We start from the raw sequence: 19,277 nt of genomic DNA, 5'->3' as shown, positions 1-19,277 counted from the left end.
ATTAATGAACATAGGAGAGATTACTCCAGATTCTCCACTAGAGAAAGACCTGATACTAGGGAAAGGAAAGCTCAATCATCAGCTATTTAAATTGTTGTTGTTGTTATGTGTGTGTGTGTGTGTGTGTGTGTGTGTGTGTGTGTGTGTGTGTGTGCATGCACATGTATGTGTATGCCTGTCTCCATATTGGAGGGCATTGGAGTTTCTTGAGCTGGAGTTATAGGTGTCTATGAGCCACTGCAGGTGCTAGAAACTAAACTCAGGTCCTCTGTAAGAGCAGTGTTTTAAACTACTGGGCAATCATTTTAGGCCCTGTTTAAAACTCTTCCATGAGGTCTTATATTCTATTCATGAGTCTGCTTCCAACCAGTTGTTCTTATAGACATGTCTCCTTATCAGTTTGAGGTTGAGACTAAGCCCTCAAGTCCTAAAAAGAACAATGACCTTGGAGCCTTAAAACAGGGCAGAAGCCAGGATGTTCTGCTCACTGCCCACTTGAATTTTAAATATGTAGTGATTAAACCTTAAATATAACACACCCCAATCAAGTTCACCCCATCACAATCTGACTGAGCAACCAACAAGAAGTGGACAAGCAATCTGATCACAGACACTTAAAATTTCTCTTCAAATGAATTTCTTCAACAGATAATGACCAAAGACTATCTTTGATTTCAGGTTGTTTATTACTGTCTCAGTTAGGGTATTTCTTTTTTATTGCTGTGAAGAGACACCATGACCACAGCAACTTTCACAAAGCAAATATTTAATTGGGGTTATGGCTTACAGTTTCAGAGGTTCAGTCCATTATCATCATGATGCAGAGCATGGCAGCATGCAGGCAGATATGGTGCTGGCTACATCTTGATCAGAAGGCAGCAGGAAGTTGACTGACTGTCACATTGAGTTAAACTTGAGAAAAAGACCTCAAAGCCCACACCCAGAGTGACACACTTCCTCCAACAGGGCCACACCTCCTAATAGTGCCACTCCCTTTGGAGACCATTTTCTTTGCAACCACCACAGTTACCAACATAGATGTTTGTCTCCAGATATCTATCTCTATATTCTTGTTTGTTTGTTTTTTTATTCTCCTTAAAACTAATCAACATGATTTCTATTTACATTATTTCTTTCCCAGTCTTGAATTCATTTGCATTAGTAGCTCTTTGATCAGGATCTTCTAAAACCTGGTCTAGGCAGGATATTTTACTGATTGTTAGATATGTCATCCAAAATCTCTCTTGGTTCATGACCATACCAGCTTCTTGGTTTTACCGATAACTTATTTTCCATGGTTCCTAACTTTACTGGAGTGTCTGATAGAATAAAATGGCTATCCAAAGTAACATACCAAGTAAAGACAACTACGCAAGAGGCCATGTATAATCAGTCCATAATTTTTAAAAGACTTAGTCATTTATTTTATGTGTATGTTTGTGTGTGTGTGCTTGAATGTATGTGTGTGCGCAATGGTTCATGTGTAGGTCAGACGATACTTTTGAAATAGAATCAGAGGTGATTGTTAGATGTGGGTACTGGAATAGAACCCCAGTCCTCTGAAAGGGCAAACGTGCTCTTAACTGTCAACTCAACTCTCTAGTTCTAGATGCCCCTTCCCCCTTTTTTAACTCCTCCATGGTGAAGCTTTAGTTCTGTTATAGACCCCGAGGATAGACATATCCTGGATCCTGTTCTATAATAAAAAGTAGCATTGTATTTCCCTTTCTGCTGTGGGATGGTCTGTATGTCAAATTGCTCTGATTGGTCAATAAATAAAACACTGATTGGCCAGTGGCCAGGAAGGAAGTATAGGCGGGACTAACAGAGAGGAGAGTTGAGAGAACAGGAAGGTGGGGGGAGACACTGCCAGCTTCCGCCATGACAAGCAGCATGTGAAGATGCTGGTAAGCCACGAGCCACGTGGCAAGGTATAGATTTATAGAAATGGATTAATTTAAGCTATAAGAACAGTTAGCAAGAAGCCTGCCATGGCCATACAGTTTGTAAGCAATATAAGTCTCTGTGTTTACTTGGTTGGGTCTGAGCAGCTGTCGGACTGGCAGGTGACAGAAATTTGTCCTGACTGTGGGTCAGGCAGGAAAACTCTAGCTACACCTTTCTCAATAGGAGTTCAGCTCAATTTTGTGTAAGGCAAAACCATGTGGCCCTGTCTTCCAGGATTACCTTGGTAAGAAAAGTAACTGCACCCTTCCTCTTTGTTTGGCCTATAGAGGACTCAGTACTTGCTATCTTCAGGGTCCACAGTTCCCCTATTTTAAACCTTTAAAGGTCAGTTCATTGGAAGACATATATTACCATGGTTGTAAAATATAGAATAATTGAGCTGGAACCCTTTTCCTTGCAGACTAGCTTTCAAAGTGCTGGAAGGTGTTGTGTAGGTTGCTGGGGGAGAAGTGGAACACTAGTCTTATCTAACAGTGAAGTCCATGGACTATAAACCAAACTGCCAAGCAAGATGTGCCAATGTGTGCAATAGGGCACCATTGTTATAGTGGTTACCAACCACTCTAGAGGTTTATCTTGGTTAACAGCAAATACAACAAATGAAGCATCGACCAAATGTTCAAAACACAGTGGTTATAGATCCCCTATTTGACCTAATCTGTAAAACCTGTATAAACCTAAATCCTGTATCCCAGAGCCCAATTTAAATAATCTATTGAGGCATCCAGTGCATTCCAGTTGGGTACTTGTTTGTAGGGGTTTTGAAGGAATCTTAGGCTTGAGGACATGTCTGGAGAATAGAAAGAACTTGTTTATTGGGATATCCTAGGATATCCGGCCTCTTTCACTAGTTTCAGAAACTAGGTACTGGGCCATCTCTCTAAGACTGTTCTCAATATGTGAGCCAGGTAGTAGGAATTCCTGATGAGTTTTTGGCATGAGATGCTCAGAATTGGGGTATTCATGAAACTTATCTTGAGAATAGTGAAGCCATGCAGATGGAAAACTCTGGGCACCTTAGTTCTGACCCAGCTGTAAACTTAGTTCTAAAAGAATTGCTACTTGTTCTTGAATAAAAAGACCTCAAATGGCTAGAATGACACTGGTAGCCCCTATCTCCTATAAATAATTCAGGCCATAATATTCTACTTAGTCATTCTCATTGTCCACAGATGAATCAAGAAAATGAAGCAAAATTAACATTTGCATGTTGTCTGCAATGTGCCAGGTGCTTTATGATATACTTCATGGTTTTTTTTTTTTGTATTATTGACTCTTTAAAGGAGTTCTGAGGAACACTATGCCTGCTGTTTCAATTTTGTAGAAGGGGAATCTGAGACACTTAGATATTTATTAGCTTGCTATGATGATTTTATACATACCTACGCAGTATATGGTGTATCTCCCTTCCAAAGATCAAGCTTATTTACCTTCTCTTGGTTGAGGTTAGACTTAACAAATTCCTTTTAATGTATAAAATATGGCAAACAGAAATGTATGTATGTTTCTGAAAAGTTGATAAAAGACATACAATGACCTTGCCAGTCTCTCTGGATTCACTTGAGCTGGAGGGGGCCAGCTGCTGTGTTACAAGAACATTCAAACATTTCTCTGAGTGGTCAACATGGCAGAGATTTGAGGTCTCCTAAAACCAAGGAGCAAGGTGGTGACAAGTGTCTGAGCCAGCAAATGCTTGGTCGAGGATTCTAGGAAGTGCAGGATCATCCAGTCTTTCGGGTGCACCCTGGTGAAAGAATCTACACTGGAGTCTTCCAGCTGAGCTGCTCCTCAATCCCTGCTATAGGTCAAAATAACATGTGCTTCCCTGTCTGAGCCTTGAAACTGTACGATGATTTGTTCTTCTTCATCTTAACCCTGTCTGACTCTAGTTAACAACTTATGTAACAGATACACATCTGCACCCAACTGCATACCTCGAGAGTCTGTGCTTGTATCCAAGGAGATATCTGCCTAACAGTGTTTACAAAAGCTGGCCTTACAGAAAGAACATGTTTAGATTAAATAAAACTGTTTTGAATCCCATAGCTGTGTGCAAAATATCTATCTGCAGCATAAGACTGTGTCCTAATCATCTAATGTGATGGTTAACTTTAAATACCTACTTGACTGGCAGACATTGTGGGGTGGGGGAGGGACTAACACAACCTTATTTTTGAGTGAAATGGTATGTTCAGTATCAGGGATTAAATCCAGTGCTTGGCTCACGTGAGTTAAGCACTTACCACTGAGGTATATTCAAGACTTCAAATCAACATTTGAATCTTTGGATTTAGTAAAGTAGATTACTTTCTGCAATGTGAGTGGGCATCACCCAATTTATTGAGAGTCTGAATAGAAAAAAAAGTGCAAGAAGGAGGAATTTATCACTTTCTTTCCAGCCTGATTGCTACTTCTCTCATTTTATGTGGTGCTTGAACTAGGAATTATACCAGTGACTCTCTTGGTTGACAGACTGTTGGGCTCAGATGGAGATATACTACCATGTTTGAGCTTGTAGGTGGTAGATAGTGGAACTTCTCAGCTTCATAATGCTCTAAGTTTCCCTTTCTTTCTTTCTTTCTTTCTTTCTTTCTTTCTTTCTTTCTTTCCATCTTCATCATCATCATCATCTATCATCAATATCATTATCTACTATCTATCACTTTTTCTATGCACTCATTTGTTTATTCTAGCAATTCGTTTTGTGAAGAGACTTGGTTTAAATCTCAAACTGATTCTTCATATCATATTCAAATATTTGGTTGTTTTAAAATTATTCCTTCTTTCTCAAACTGCATCCAAATATTTTAATATTACCATCTTGTAGGTGGGTACCAGCCATAAGAAGAATCGAGATGTGTGAGTGCTCCGTCCAACAAAGGGGAAGCATGCTGACCAATGAAAATGAGCTTTGTCCTGCATCTAGGATCTGTTTTTAGCTTGATATTATTTTTGGCTCAGCTGAGACATGGGACTATTGCTCTTCATACCACTGGGAGGCCTGCAGCCCAACCTCTGACCCATGTTATCACAGAAGACAGGCAAACATAAACTTGAAACTGTAACAGTGCTGTTCTAGTTCAACAGAGAGACAGTAAGGAGCCTAATCATAGCTGAGTGATTACTGCTCTCCAGTCTACAACTTTGAAGGGAAAGGGGCTCCAAAGAAGAGAGCATTACTTTTCATCAGCCTTCAGTATCTCCCGCTTTCAATTCCGAACTGGCAGCTGCTGTTCTGAGAGGTAAGAGAGGAGAAAGCGTGCACACTGCTGCTCCCGCTATTCTATAGTAATGAAGAGCACTTCAGACCGTCTCTAGTGCTCTTCCTCTACAAAGCCCCAAACTGACTTTTTAAACGACATGCTTGATCCATCTTTGCTATTTAGACACTACCCTTAAGCTATCTAACCAAAAAAAGTAAAGTCAGAAGGTCTGTTGCCCTCTGACAGAATCCATGCCCACTATAGACGATCAGCTCTGTTATTCACATGGTCTCCAGTGGTTATCTCTGGGAAAGTTAGTGTTTGGGGCTTGTTGAAGTTGCAGAGACATCCACTTCTTCAATGCTTGGATCTTTATTGAAAACCTGTCAAGTTTGTCAGACACCTACTCTTTATCAAGACAGAGTTTTTAAAACCTTGTGAGTGGACATTTTCAGACATTTTTAATGATATGTGAAAATTTCTCTCTTCCACTAATCATTGGACACTGACACACTTTAGTGAAAGAAGAAGCAACTTTATTTTAAAGGCAGCAACAACACATTTCTTATTTCCAATTTTTGTTTTTATCTCTAGGTTTACCTCTTTAACTGGATAATTTAAGGGTTTGACCTGATGTTGAATATGAAACAAATGTGATTAAAAAAAAATCAGTCTTGGTCTGAAGCTATTATTGTAGAAGGAATGCAAGCCTAGCATGGTGTGAGATCCTGGGTTAAATCTCCATCACAAAAGAAAAAGAAGAGCATCAGTGTGTCCTTTCTACAGAAATTAAACTTACAGATACTTTTAAAAAATCAAAGTTGGAGCCAGGCAGTGGTGACGCATGCCTTTAATCCCAGCATTCGAGAGGCAGAGGCAGGCAGACCTCTGTGAGTTTGAGGTCAGCCTGGTCTACAGAGTGAGTTCCAAGACAGGCTCCAAAGCTACACAGAGAAACCCTGTCTCGAAAAACAAAACAAAACAACAAAACAAAAAAAGGTAAGATAGATGATATATACTACATAATTGTCACCACGGTTGGCACCAGTTTCTACTTCATTTTATCTTACCTAACTCAATACCTTTTGTTAGTGATGGGTCCCACAGGCACAGCACTGTGGTATTTATTTGACAAAATGGCACGTTGTGTTTGTACTGGCCTATTTCCCCCAAGGCTTGCTTATACTGATTCCACAGCACATTTCCTCTGAGTGATAAAGGCAAACAAATAAACAGTAAATTGAAAATAGACACCATCAGGCCGATTATAAGAATTGTACTCAATATGGCCACTTTCATGTCTTTAATTTATAATCTTTTCTAAGTTTAGAAAGAAAAAGGCATGAGAACCCAAGTAAGTTATTTCAATATCAAACTATAAAATTATTTTTATATTACATAGCTGTAAAATTTTTTCTAAAAGGATAAGTAACATGAGTAGGGAACAAATACTTTCTATAAGGTTATTAAATACAAAATCCCTCCAAAAAGCTTTACATTTTTAATTTCTCTTTTTAATTAAAAATTACATTCTTGAGAATTAAATGGGGGGAAAAACTTGTTAATACTCAGCTCATACCAAAAGGAATCAAGCCCATAAAGCCAGGAAATACCAAAGCTAATCATCATGCACAAAGAAATGCTCACTCACCTCATTAACCACACATACCGTTTTCTTTTTACATTTTTAAAACTAGGAGTGTCCACTGAGTTTTGAGTAAAAATTCCTGTAGAATGTTTTTATGACATCTAGAGTGCCCAGAACTATGCCTGACACACGGCGGTCACTCATTAAATGCATGTTGAATAAAAACGAGTGAACAAGTGACTGAATTTGACTGTAAGACAGAAATTGATGCTGAGCTTTGTCATATTGCTTACGGTCACATACTGTAGATATATTCTTTAGAGAATGGAGAGGCTAGTTTGCGTTTGCCCTTTGTATCTTCTACCTAGCTGATTGGATTCTCTGGACACAGAGCCAGGACCTCTGGGATGAAGGCTCAGCGGTGAGCTGAGGTCTTGTTGAGTTCTGGCTCTCCCAGCTGACAGGAAGAGGTGAAAGGTAATCCCTCTCCCACAGCTGTCTTCCTACTGCAGAGCTGTCAAGGAAGTGACTGACATGAAGCAGACTCTGCTGCTTCTCTCTATGCAGAGAGATCCTGTGTTCTCGGATGGACCTCAGTGCTGGTACACACAGGTGCTAAGAGATGATCTCTAAGAGGGTGGGTGTGCAATGCATAGGAGAAACAGCCAGTTGCTTGTGTCCCGTGAGCTGGGAGCATGTGTTTGAAATGCCTGGCATTGGAGAAGAGCTTTTACATTATAAATGCCATACTAAGGAATAATGGGGTGGTTACATGTCCAAACTTTGGGAAAGAAAATAGTCTTCTTTTTTTTTTTTTTTTTTTTAAATTTCAGTTTCCTCTAGCAGATAAGTTTTATTTTGGTGGGAGATAGTTGAGCTACTGTTTTAATAAGATTGGACAGTTTCACTCATGGACATCCATGTCTGAACTGCTTTTATTTACACTGAAAGAACTTATGCTAACTTTCTGGCTAAGTCCATAGCAATATATATATTGCTGTGCCCATGCCTTCAGGGACAAGCATAAATTACATGCACTTAGCCTGGATCAAAATAGTCTCTTAAACATTAGGCTATGTGGGCTAGAAATATGTGGCCAGAAATTATATCGACTAATGCCCCTCAGGACAGCACTTAAGTAGATCCCAGTGTGCACAGTGACAAGCATAGTTGTACAGGCAGAGGCCCTGGGAACCTGTTTTATCTATTGACACATTGGAGCATTCCCCTCATGACTGAATGGAATGCTGGCTTTGTGGTGTCAAATAGAGTGCTTGTAACAAATCTCTAGGAAAATCAGAAATACAAAAATATTGAAAATGCTTCTTAGGAGAAATTCAAGTTTACCTCAAACTTATTCACTATTACTATCACAATGAAATTTGTTTCTAAGTCAGTGGCAAAGAAAAATAAAGATTATTACTGTCCTATTATCTGAACTTAAAAACATATCCACAATTTGTGGTTAAAAGTTTTCTTGACACATTATATATTCTTAAGAAATCCAGCTAAGAGAAAGAGCAAAACCATTAGGTTCATTTATCTGAGCTGGATCTCTAAGAAGATCCTCCCTAATTCCAAAAGAGACTGGAGAACTGGGGTCCTTCTAGCCACAGGACTCAGAATAAACATAGACGGAATGAATGTAACAATGGTTTTTAAGTCATTTCATACCATAGTTATGCCCAGCAATGTCTGTGTAATAACTTATGGGACACTGATAATCTACGCTCAGATATCTGAGTTCTACAGAACCTGAAAGCCCTTTAAATCGCGGGGTGAGGGAAAGAGGCTGCGTACAGTGTAAACATTCTGAGGTTAGTTTGTCTTCTTCCTGGAATCCACAGTGAAACTGAAGTGGGGAAGTGGAGCAAGAGCCCCCAAAAGAGAGAATAGATTGGAAAAATGCTTCAGTCAACTTGACTGATACATTTTTGCCTCAAGAATGATTGTTACCAGCCTTTTCTACCCCTACTCTCCATTCACCTTCCCACGTTCTCCACCATGTCTTGGTCATTTTCTTGTTCTACATTTTCACTGGAGAGTCTACAGGAAAAGAGTGAGAACTTAATATAAACCACCAAGAGTACAGAAGGCTGGAATCAGTCTTGTTTGGACCAAGGTATACTCAGACACCACAGTGGTATGCATCAAGAAACATAGCCAACTTCTTGAAGACTTTGCAAAGTTCTGAAGGAGACTGTTTCACATCATAAATTACAGCTAAAATCTTATTTCAGCTCAGGCTTTCTCTGTCAGCACACTCTAAATCACTTAATCATTTATTAGCATTTGACATGTTTCTCTAAAAATAATCAACTATAGAATATTAGCTACACAAAGATAACCTTATATGGTTTTCCTTGTGAAATGAAGAACAGAGTGTCTTGGCCTTGACACAAGAGCTTGGCCATGTCATCGTTTTGTACAACTATGAAAATATTTTCAATTTTGAACAACTCACTCTACGTGAATAAGGAAAGAAAATAATGTGAAGCCTTTGATAGATAAACCTTACAATGTTGAAAGAAACTTTACACAGCACTTTTAGAGGCTTCAATTCATGGAGTGTTCAAGTGTCAGATCAAAGGCTAATGTAAGCTTTCACTGTGAAGATCCCAATGTTTGCTAAGTATTTTGTCACAGTAATCTGCAGCCAGCATGTGAAACAGTGCACTGGGGAGGTGACATCTTTAGTTTCTGAGTTACTTGAATCTGCTATTGATCTGTTATTTGGTTTGGCCAACACCCTCAAACAGAAGGGATCAACTTTCCCACTTCTTTCTAGTTAGACGTTTGTAGAAACTCTAAGTGGAAAAGCCCCTTGATCTGACGTCCTTTGTATGACATCACTTGTGCACAGGCATTCCTCTCTTACTGACTGGTTTACTGACTGGTGGAGCCACTATATGGAATGTGCATAGAGCTGTTTGTTAATAGGTTCCAAGTCACCCAGAGACAATAGTTTTCCCATGTATTAGCTTTTTTTCCAAAGAGACTAATTTTCATGTGCTTGCTTGGAGCTTCTTTTTTTCTTTTTTAAATAAATGAATCTCAAAGATCACCTTGGTTTCATTTTTGGCACAAAATGGTTCTGCCATCACTGTGTCTTCATATGGCACTAAGATATAACTGAAATATCTCAGTTACTTGACTGGTAATGAGAGTGTTGTTATTAAATTTGGAGGATGACGATACTCCCTTCCTAGTGACGTTGAGTCCTCTTCTATTGCTGTGTCTACATATTCTTCAGCTTTACTGGGAGAAAAACTGTCACCTCAAAAGTTAACTCTGAGGCTAGTCCCTCAATGTTTACTTTTCCAATTAGTTAATTATACTCAAAATTGTTAAGAACTACAAGGGATCTATGTAGGGTAGTGAGAAAAGTGAATTTGTTCATAATGATAATTGATGGTGTCACAAGAAAAAAAAAATGCCTGACTTCCTGCCATGGTCACCTCATTCAAAACTCATTTGAGGGTTCAGTGAAGGACTCTTACATTTCGACAGGCCAGCAGTTTAATGCTATGTGTGCTCCAACATACCTGAGTAGATGTTAAAGACCAGAAATGTTGCCGGTCAGGACTATGTCTCTATAGTTCTCTCTCTTATGGTGGCATACCCAGTCTTAAAAGCAAGGCCAGCTAACATCACTCCAGTGTGTTCCTAGGTTAATTTTCAGCTCTTGACCACCACTACACACAGATTCCATTTAGATCCTTATCACAGCAGTTAACATAAAAATCCAATATGCCTTCCAGTTTACAAGCAGGGTTTATAAAGTTCAACTTGCTTACACAAAAAGGAAGCAATTATTTGAGAATTATATCTATATCTATATACCTCTCTCTCTCTCTCTCTCTATATATATATATATATATATATATATATATATATTCAGTTATTCTTGTAAGTACAATACAAAAGAGAACCACATTTTAAGTAAAATACAGAATTAATTCAAAAGCTTATTATTTGCTCAAGAACTTAAAAATCTATCCCCATCCATCCATCAGTCTTTTAAAAATATTTTACTGCTAAGCCAAACCAAATCGAAGCAATGAACCAGCCAATCAGTAGAATATTAAAGCACTTTAGCATCCAGAGGCACTCTCAGCTCTTTTGCTCTCTACATAGCTTTGATGCCTGGGCTAATGCAGCTCAGTGGTCAGACAGCATGTTCTTATGTGCAACCGAGTAGATGCCTCCATCATTTTAGTGTCAGTAGGAAGTGCATAGCAAGCAGCTTGTGAATAAGGAGAGATTAAGCCTTATATTGGGTATTTGAACTTCAGCTTTTAGTTCAGGTGTATATACACGCCCTGTCATCATATACACACAAGCATATCACAGATGTTAAGATATGCAGATCAACCTAGAGGTATTATTTAAGGTAGTGGTGGTCAGAACCAAGAGTACAATAATAACACACAATATGACAAAATCTATCAAAATTGCAAATACATACACTTTTTGACTTAGCAATTGAAGTTTTAGAGATTTACCTTTTAGAGGCAATTACACATATGCATGTGTGCAAACTTGTGTGGATGAATTGTGATGTTTATAGTCATGTTTGTAATGACAGAAGATGAAAAAAACCACTCCAAACATCAATTTCCCTTCATATTTTAATATACAAACACAAACATTCTAATAGCTTTTATTATTTGCTTACTATGCACTAGGCCCAGGGCCATATGCTGTCTACTTATTTATCTACAAATTCATATGACATTTGGTATCATATCCTTGTGTCATTTTAAAGTATACACTGTGGATGTTAGGATTTTCCATGTTTTCATCCGTTTTATGTTCTGGAATGTAAGCACAGCCTTGCGCATCCCAGTGTGAAGGATTCAAAGAAGTTATTGTTTCACACATAATTTACGTGAGTGTTTGAAGTGTTTAATAGTTTCAGATTGCTCAGTTTCTTGAAACTCTCCCCTGGCATTCAGCACAGGGTCCTCTTGACAAAGGACACCACAGAGCAGAATGGCTCCAGCTGAACGTTTCTAGGGACCCTGTGCTATCAAGAAGCATGGCATGACCATGGCAGGGCATGGCAAGGCAGGCAGATTTCCCAAGGTTGTCAGCTCCTTGCCAGAATTCATGTAAAACCTTGCCCACATTTTAGAGTGACTTCAAGGATTGAGAGTAGTTGTGACATTCTATGGTTTGTCAGCATTTTGGAACTCTGTATTTATTGGCCTTCAGATGGATGCAATAGATTCAAAAAGATACTTCTGCGCTGCTAGGGCATATCAGAGCTGAGGGACTCTGAATCCCCCCAAATTGCATATATTGGATTTCCAAAGAGAGTTATAACAACCTGTCAAAGAGTTAGAGCTTACTTCTTTAGCAATCCAAAGCTTTCACTTTGGAAGACATTTAAAACAGCAGTCACAGTTCACTAAAGTTATTCTTTAGGAATGATAATGCCAAATGATCTGAAATTCTAAAGACATATTTTAAAAAGTTACTTGCTGCCATAATTTTTTAGGGGAATAAAATGACTTTTAATTAATTTTAGGTGTTTTGGTAAATAGTCTTTAGAATAGCACCCACTAACAATGTATATTATAGATTATCTGAAGAGGACTCCCAGACTTCAATTCTGACATTTCAAATGAATTCTGAAAATATTTACCATGTGTCTTACTTAATGTGATCATGTGTCACAATTCCACCTGTGCACTCAAACTGAGGTCCTAAGGAAGTTCAGGCTGGAGAAGGATGTGCTCTGTTTTAGCATTCTTGGTATAGTGTGATAGGGAAGGTCACAGATTCTAGGACAACATAAACTGGGTTCAAGCCCAGAGTAATCAGTTTCTGATGGTGTGATATCAAGCAAGTTACTTCTTCACCTCTTCAGTGACTTAAATCAGGGTTGATAGCAACACATTCTGAGTCACGTCATCCAAGTAATTTAATTAAATAAAATGAGTACATATTGCCCAATAAACAGTGGCCACTGTTATTGCCCCAAACTAAACCAAAGGCAACAACACAGGATTTGTAGGAATTCATACTGACACTCATAGTTGTGGGACCCTAGTTGATAACTTGGGTTTGTTTCAGACAGATTTAGATGACTAACTGTTTAGTTTTAAATATAATGACTCATCAGTTCGTTTCAGAAGTAAAAACACAGCTTTAGTATATTGAATAGCTTCAGGGCAAAGGATATAACTTCCCAGGGAAACAATAGAGGAACTTTGAAAAGAAATCTACGTGCTCAGTCAGAGATTCTCAAGTTTATCAAAAGTGTCATTTGACCAGACAGAAAGCACAGTGGTCTCAGAAGAGTCATTTTATATCTGGTCTGGTGGCAACACCAGGGAAGAAAATGTTCTCAACCCCATCTTCCACACAACCATTCGATGGCTGGGTGATGTAGGGAGGCTTGTAACTTGGTTAAACGTATAAGTCAATCAAGGCTGCTCCCAACAGAACTTCCATCAACTTTCTGTGCATACCTAGCAAAAGTAGATTCTAATCTCCGCTGTTTTTAAATTTCTCACACTTTCCACTGCAAAGCTTCCCAGTTCAGTTTTGAAGAGCTGAGCTGACATGCTTCCCTCAGCCACCATGGAAAGACCTCACTTACCACTCTATAGGAAGTAAGCGGGTCACTGCTGATCCTCCCAGAGTGGTAACTACACTTAAGGAACTGTTCAGCCTGTATGTCTCCAGACAAACCCATGGAGTTTGTCAAAGCATTTGCTACCTCAGATTTTAGCATTTCCTTTTTTTTTTTTTTTTTTTTTTAAATTTCTGGTGACACTTCCCTCCAGGGTCTGGATCCTAATCTATGTCCCATCTCTAAGCCTCAGAAATGTCTGGAATTCCCTTACAATGTGGCTACTGGGATTAGGATTCCCAGAGACCGACGAAGGGAAATGTCAAGGACTGTCTTGTGATAACGACTCATGTCACTTAGGTTGTAGTACTCCACGTGACCTTCCCCAACCCTTGTACAGAGGCCAGGGTTGGCCTTCAACAGGTCCACAAAGTGCACTCTCATTCCTTTACACTTTGGTTGTTTTTATGTGTGACTTTCTATTGCTAAGAATGGGAAGCAGTGCTACACGTCTGCACAGCTCTAAACGTGTCTGGCTCTCTCAATTGGTCTGTTTTTGTTAACTTCACAAATTCACCATAGGTGGGCACTAGAAACTTTATTGGGGAGTGGAAGAAAATGAGATTCACAGGATGTGTCCCAACTTCCCAAACCACCTGGAGTCAACTTTGTGGATCTTCATGTCCTGCCTTGTTCTCTGAGCCTATTTCTTCTGATAACTGTGGAAATCACAGCAATGTTACTACTGAAAATTTTATAGACTTTATTGCAGAGTTCTCCTCTTGTCTTGTCCATGAAATAAACAGAGACAGTATCAGGAGGCTTACATTTCGGGATCTGACATACTGGAGCCTGATGGCCACCTCTGCCTCAGGGAGGGCCCTTGAGCCTCTGATTAGGCTTCTGTAAAATGACAATAACTGTCTGCTTGTGGGTTGCTGGAATGGATAAAGGAAGTAACACATCTAACCGAACATATTTATTCCATGAAGAATATCCAAGGCTTTTTGCAGCAAGGAGTTACGTTTTACTTACTCACCAGTCTGGGCCTCTTTCTTCCAAGCCATTTTTTTTCCTAAAACTTTACTGGACCCCTACTTTCTGGGTCCTCAAAACAATGCTTTCTAAAATAACCTTGCCCATCTACAGATGTAAAATCTATTTGGGGAAGATTTGCATTCCTAACAAACTCCCAATTAGTGGACCATACTTTTAGAGGCTGTACCTAGAAAGACTGACTTCAGGACTTGTGATCCTCAAACGTTAAATTTTGTCATAGTCACACAGAAAGGATTTTTTAAAATATATAACTGCAATCATCTACTCCAGAGCCCCTGATTCAGGATGCTTGGGTTGGGGAACTCCAATTCTCCTTTCTAACAGGTCTCCAATTATAACAATGTTACTGCTCAAAAAGCTACACTTGTCAGAGGCTGAGAAAAAACCCAGAAGAAAATGTGGTTCAGTGGTCACTAGTAGGAGAGGAGCAGTGTCCTTGAGGAAGCCCTCCCCCATACTTCAAAGGTTGTTTCACTTACCGACTCCCCCCTCCCCATCCCTCTTCCAGCCCCTCACGTCAGGTGCATTACCTTGTAGACGTTAATGGGGATGTCGATGACGATGTGTAGTAGGTCTCCCAGAGCCAGACTGGCAATCAAGATATTGGGACCATTTCGCATGCACTTGTTCTTGTAGATGATTCTCAGCAGCGTGGAGTTCCCGATGATGCCTAGCACGAACACGAGGCAGGACACAATCGTGTTGATGTATTTAAAAGTCTTGCTGATCTCAATATTTCGTTGGCACGGAGGAGGGAAGGATCTTGGCTGGACTCCAGCCACCCTCCCTCCTTTGGGCACCTCCGCAGGTGTTAAGGAACGCGTCAGACTCGAGTTGGAACCTCTTGTCCAGGAGGTCTTAGTGGGTGGCGTCATTACCTCTCTAGTCCCCAGAAGAGACGGTGTAGCTTGGGCAGGTGGGAATCCTCTTTCCTCTCCCCAAACTCCCAACCAGCTGCAGGCCAGCAGCAGCGCCACTAAGGCGCGTCCGCGCTGGCTGGCGGGCGGCTGCATGTTACAGCTTGCTTTAGTGAGAGTCCGGTAGCCGCTCCGCTGTTTTCAGTCTGGAGACCAACAGGGGAATGAAGACAGGACACTTTTGTCAGCTACCCCAGCCAGCCACGCCTCTGCAAGCACTCACACTAGCCCGGCCGCCACTACCCGCGTAACAGTAACTTAAGTTTGCGCGCCAATGGGGGAACTTGGGTGTGCGCCACCCGCCCGCCCGCCCGCCCGCATTCAGTCTCCTTCCTGACCCTGCTCGCTGCGTTTTAATCCCCAGCTCCTGGCCCCTACCATAGACCAGTCGCGATGGGGCGGAGCATTTTGACAAGGGTGTTTCAGACAGGGGAGGCTGGATGTCCCAGGGAAAGAGCACTCGTGTTTGCCGGGAAGAAGCAAGACCGTTTTAGCTAAGCGTGGGGACCCGGCACCTAGCGGCCAAGGGCATGAGTCAATGCACTCAGCACGAACTGAGAGAATATGAGCATCAGCTCTCGTGTTTTCCAAGTGACTTCACTCAGTCGCTTTACAACACAGTCTCAGTTTGAATCGCTGTGACGTGTAAGTTTTACTTACTTCCAAGTCCCCAAACTACTAAGCCAAGCGGGGAGCCTCAGAGCAAGATCCAGTCTCACAGATTTTAATTTCAACACTAAATCAGAGTGGTTAGTTACCTCGCACGCACGAATTGGAAGCCCCAGGCTCAGAGCCACCAGCAGGGAACCTCCTTCCCAGGTCCTCGAACCGCCTGCAACCCCCTGGCTTGCAGCTCGCAGCGGGATCTCAGCTGCTCCCCAGCACGCCTCCTTCAGCTTTAGGCAGCTCTGGCTCTGACGAAAGGCTGAGAGAATGCCAGACAGTGGGTCTTCAGCAGCTCACTGGGGTCTCTGCTGTCCCCAGACAAATACTTTTATTCATTCGTCCCTTCCTCAGCATCAATCACCGCCAGACTCCTCCCGCGTTTTCTGAGCGACCTTGCCACAACCTTTCCCTTTGGGCGATCCCTGGACAGTGTCAGCCCCAGCTGCCCACTGGACGGGGCAGTCCTGGCTCAGAACTGTGTCCCACACGAAGCTGTTTATTTGCCGTTTAACTAAGATCCTAACATACCCCATGGTACTCTGGGAGCTGGAGACTAGGGCAAGGTTCTGTATTAACCTGACTTTGAATACGCTGACTTCTCACAGAAATGTCCCATAGTGGTACTTGAAATCTGGTTGGTTTGGGGGAATTGCCTTTAGTTTTTTGTTTTGCTGTTAAGTTTCAAGTCAACATGACGGGCAGGATCCTTTCTTCTCAGGCGGAGGGATTGCCCAGCCAAAGGATTAAAAGACCTCCTCCGTTGTGTGCTGTGCAGCCCTTCCTGTGTGCTGAAGTGTCATCAAACCCCTACGTGGATTTTCCTACTGTGCCTAAAAGGGACCCGAGACAAGAGACAGGAAAATAATCAGGAAGCAGACTCGCAAATTCAACCTGATGCTTGTTTTACCAGACAGAGCAATGAAACAAATTTTTTCCTGTCAGTTCTTGAGTTCTGTCCTTATGGGAAAGAAGGGAACGCTACTTATGCGCCGTTTTGCTCAAAGCTATGAGGTGTGGGTGCGTTCCTCTGCTGTCAGCAAGATTCTGTAGTGCCTACAAAGTTTAAACAGCAGAAGAAATTATCCCATATGCAGCAGTTTCTCCTAGCGACCAGGGACTTCACAACCAGTTAATTGGAAGCTTTTCCTTCTGACCCTTTTTGTTTCCCAGCTAGTTAATCGCACAGCTAGGACCCAAATCTTGGATTGCTGGCTCCTGTCAAATGTTTTTCAAGGAAGCTGGAAGCAGAACATGAATGTCTATTTGAAAAGGTTAGCTTCAAATGTGGAATAGAGTTAAGAACGTGGTTTAGAGTGAGGCTTAAGGAATGAGAACTATGGTCTGGGTGTGAGTGCGAATCCCAAGTCTGTCTGTTTGGAAGACAAATTTTTATGCTACTGCCTCGGTGAAGACAGGGTTAACGTTGAACTGCTTCCCAGTAGACTCAAGTGACAACATCTAGTATTGTGCAAATAAGGATTCTTTGAGTGCTTTTGGAGTAAGGATGTGCCTAGTTCACTCCACCGAGGGCAATTTTGAACCTGCCCTTCTTAGGCAAGGCTTCATCCCTGGGGTGCACAGGACTCCCTGGTGGCTTTCTGTCCTCCACCTCTCTCTTTCTCAGCATCTCTGTTCACATGCCCATCACATAACAGGAATGTTCCTGCTAGTTCCCAATGAGGTCTACCTTGTCCCTGTTTGTGTAGTATTTTTCTGGACTGCTGACATAATTTAGTACTTGACTATTGCCCTGGATACTTGAGATGTCAGTTTGCCACAACCTAGAATCACTTTGGGAGGAGACCCTGAATGAGAGAGTATCTAGATCAGGTTGGCCTGTGGAAGTGTTAGTGTGTGTGGGGGAGGGGTGCTCATTTTGATATTTATTGAGGTGGGGAGACCCACTCAGAATGTGGGTCCACCTGGTTCATGGGCTGAACTCTGAACTGCACAGAGTGAAGAACGCTGGTTGAGCATAAGCAGCAGGCATGCTGCATGTGGTCGATAAGCCGCTCTGCTTTGGACATGTGGATGTGATGTCATTAGCTGCTTGAGATCGGGTCTTGACTTGCCCTCAGGGATGGGCTTCAGCCTGGAACTGAAAGCCAAATAACCTTTTCCTCCCCTAAATTGTTGTTTCTCAGGGTGTTTTCTTTCTTTTTTTAAATTTTATTTATTAAGATTTATTTTTAATTTATGTTCATTGGTGTTTCTCCTGCCTCTGTGTGTGTGTGTGTGTGTGTGTGTGTGTGTGTGTGTGTGTGTGTGTGTAACGGTGTTGGGTCCCCTGGAACTGGAGTTACAGACAGTTGTGAGCTGCCATGTGGGTGCTGGGAATTGAACCTGGGTCCTCTGGAAGAGCAGCCAGTGCTTTTAACCCCTGAGCCATCTCTCCAGCCCGGTCAGGGTGTTTTATAATCAGAATGAAAACCAACGAATAGATTTGGTGACATTTAATTGAAATTTAACTTTAAATATTTAACCTTATCCTGTAAGGGTAACTGTGTGAAATGCAAAGATTAACTATCATCCCCATGGGTGATCTTCACAAAGTCACATGAAGTTAAGCCTTGATCTCTCAGTTTGTAAAATGGAGGGAGATATTAACTCCAGTGGCTGAAGCTTTTTCTGAGGCTTGTGTTTTAATAATTTGGGAATTATTTTTAAACATCAGAATGAGTAAATTTTATTAAAAAACTACAATCTAAAATGAGATGAGGGTAAAGGAGAGCCACTTGAGTGCCGGAATCCACTGGAAGGAACAAACATCCGCCAAGTGTCTTCCTCCTCCTCCTCCTCCTCCTCCTCCTCCTCCTCCTCCTCACTGTCCCCTCATGGATTGGGCTGCACTGCTTTAGACACCGATTTCTTTCTTTGCATTATATATGAAATCTCTTATTAACTTTATCGATGAATTTACTAGTTCTGTGAAAATTTCATTTGCACATTGGGTGAAATATATCAACGTTTAAGAATAACTTTATTAAAACTTTTGGAGTTGATCTAACTTTGTGTTTATGAAAAACTAATTCTGGGAGAGTACCTCCATGTGGAATATTTTTACAAAGTCCCTTTCATGAAGGCAGTCTTCTAGGCAATTTCTCTAGGCTTCACGTAGGCTAAGGCAACCTCCCAAAGCCAGAAAGGCAGTGGTGGGCAATGTCCCAATATCTCCTTTAAATGCTTTAGCTGGAAGGAGCTGGAGACAAGGTTGAATGCACTTCAGAATATATTCTTCAAAGAGGTTTGCCACAGGGAGCTTGCTCAAGGCAAACATTTTCCCCTGGTGAGAG

The 19,277-nt window shown here is 41.2% G+C and overlaps 1 protein-coding gene across 2 annotated transcripts in view; it reads right to left on the bottom strand.

Moving 5' to 3' along the window:
* Positions 1–16,350, bottom strand: part of Ednrb (endothelin receptor type B) — a 29,926-nt gene extending 13,576 nt beyond the window's left edge. Inside the window, exons 1-2 of one of the 2 annotated variants that reach the window (XM_052732532.1) lie at positions 16,077–16,350; positions 14,932–15,464 (exon numbers count right to left, since the gene is read on the bottom strand). In XM_052732532.1, coding sequence (XP_052588492.1) covers positions 14,932–15,414 — 483 coding nt within the window. In that variant the 5' untranslated portion in view covers positions 15,415–15,464; positions 16,077–16,350. Of the gene's footprint in view, positions 1–14,931; positions 15,621–16,076 lie in introns of those variants that run through there. The other variant, XM_052732531.1, reaches the window with a different exon arrangement.
* Between the last annotated feature and the right edge of the window lie 2,927 nt (positions 16,351–19,277).

This window comes from Peromyscus californicus, unplaced genomic scaffold, assembly GCF_007827085.1.
Source record: "Peromyscus californicus insignis strain IS unplaced genomic scaffold, ASM782708v3 Scaffold_12__1_contigs__length_115047231, whole genome shotgun sequence".
NCBI classification, from domain to species: domain Eukaryota; kingdom Metazoa; phylum Chordata; class Mammalia; order Rodentia; family Cricetidae; genus Peromyscus; species Peromyscus californicus.
This window is presented reverse-complemented; position numbering and strand designations above follow the sequence as displayed.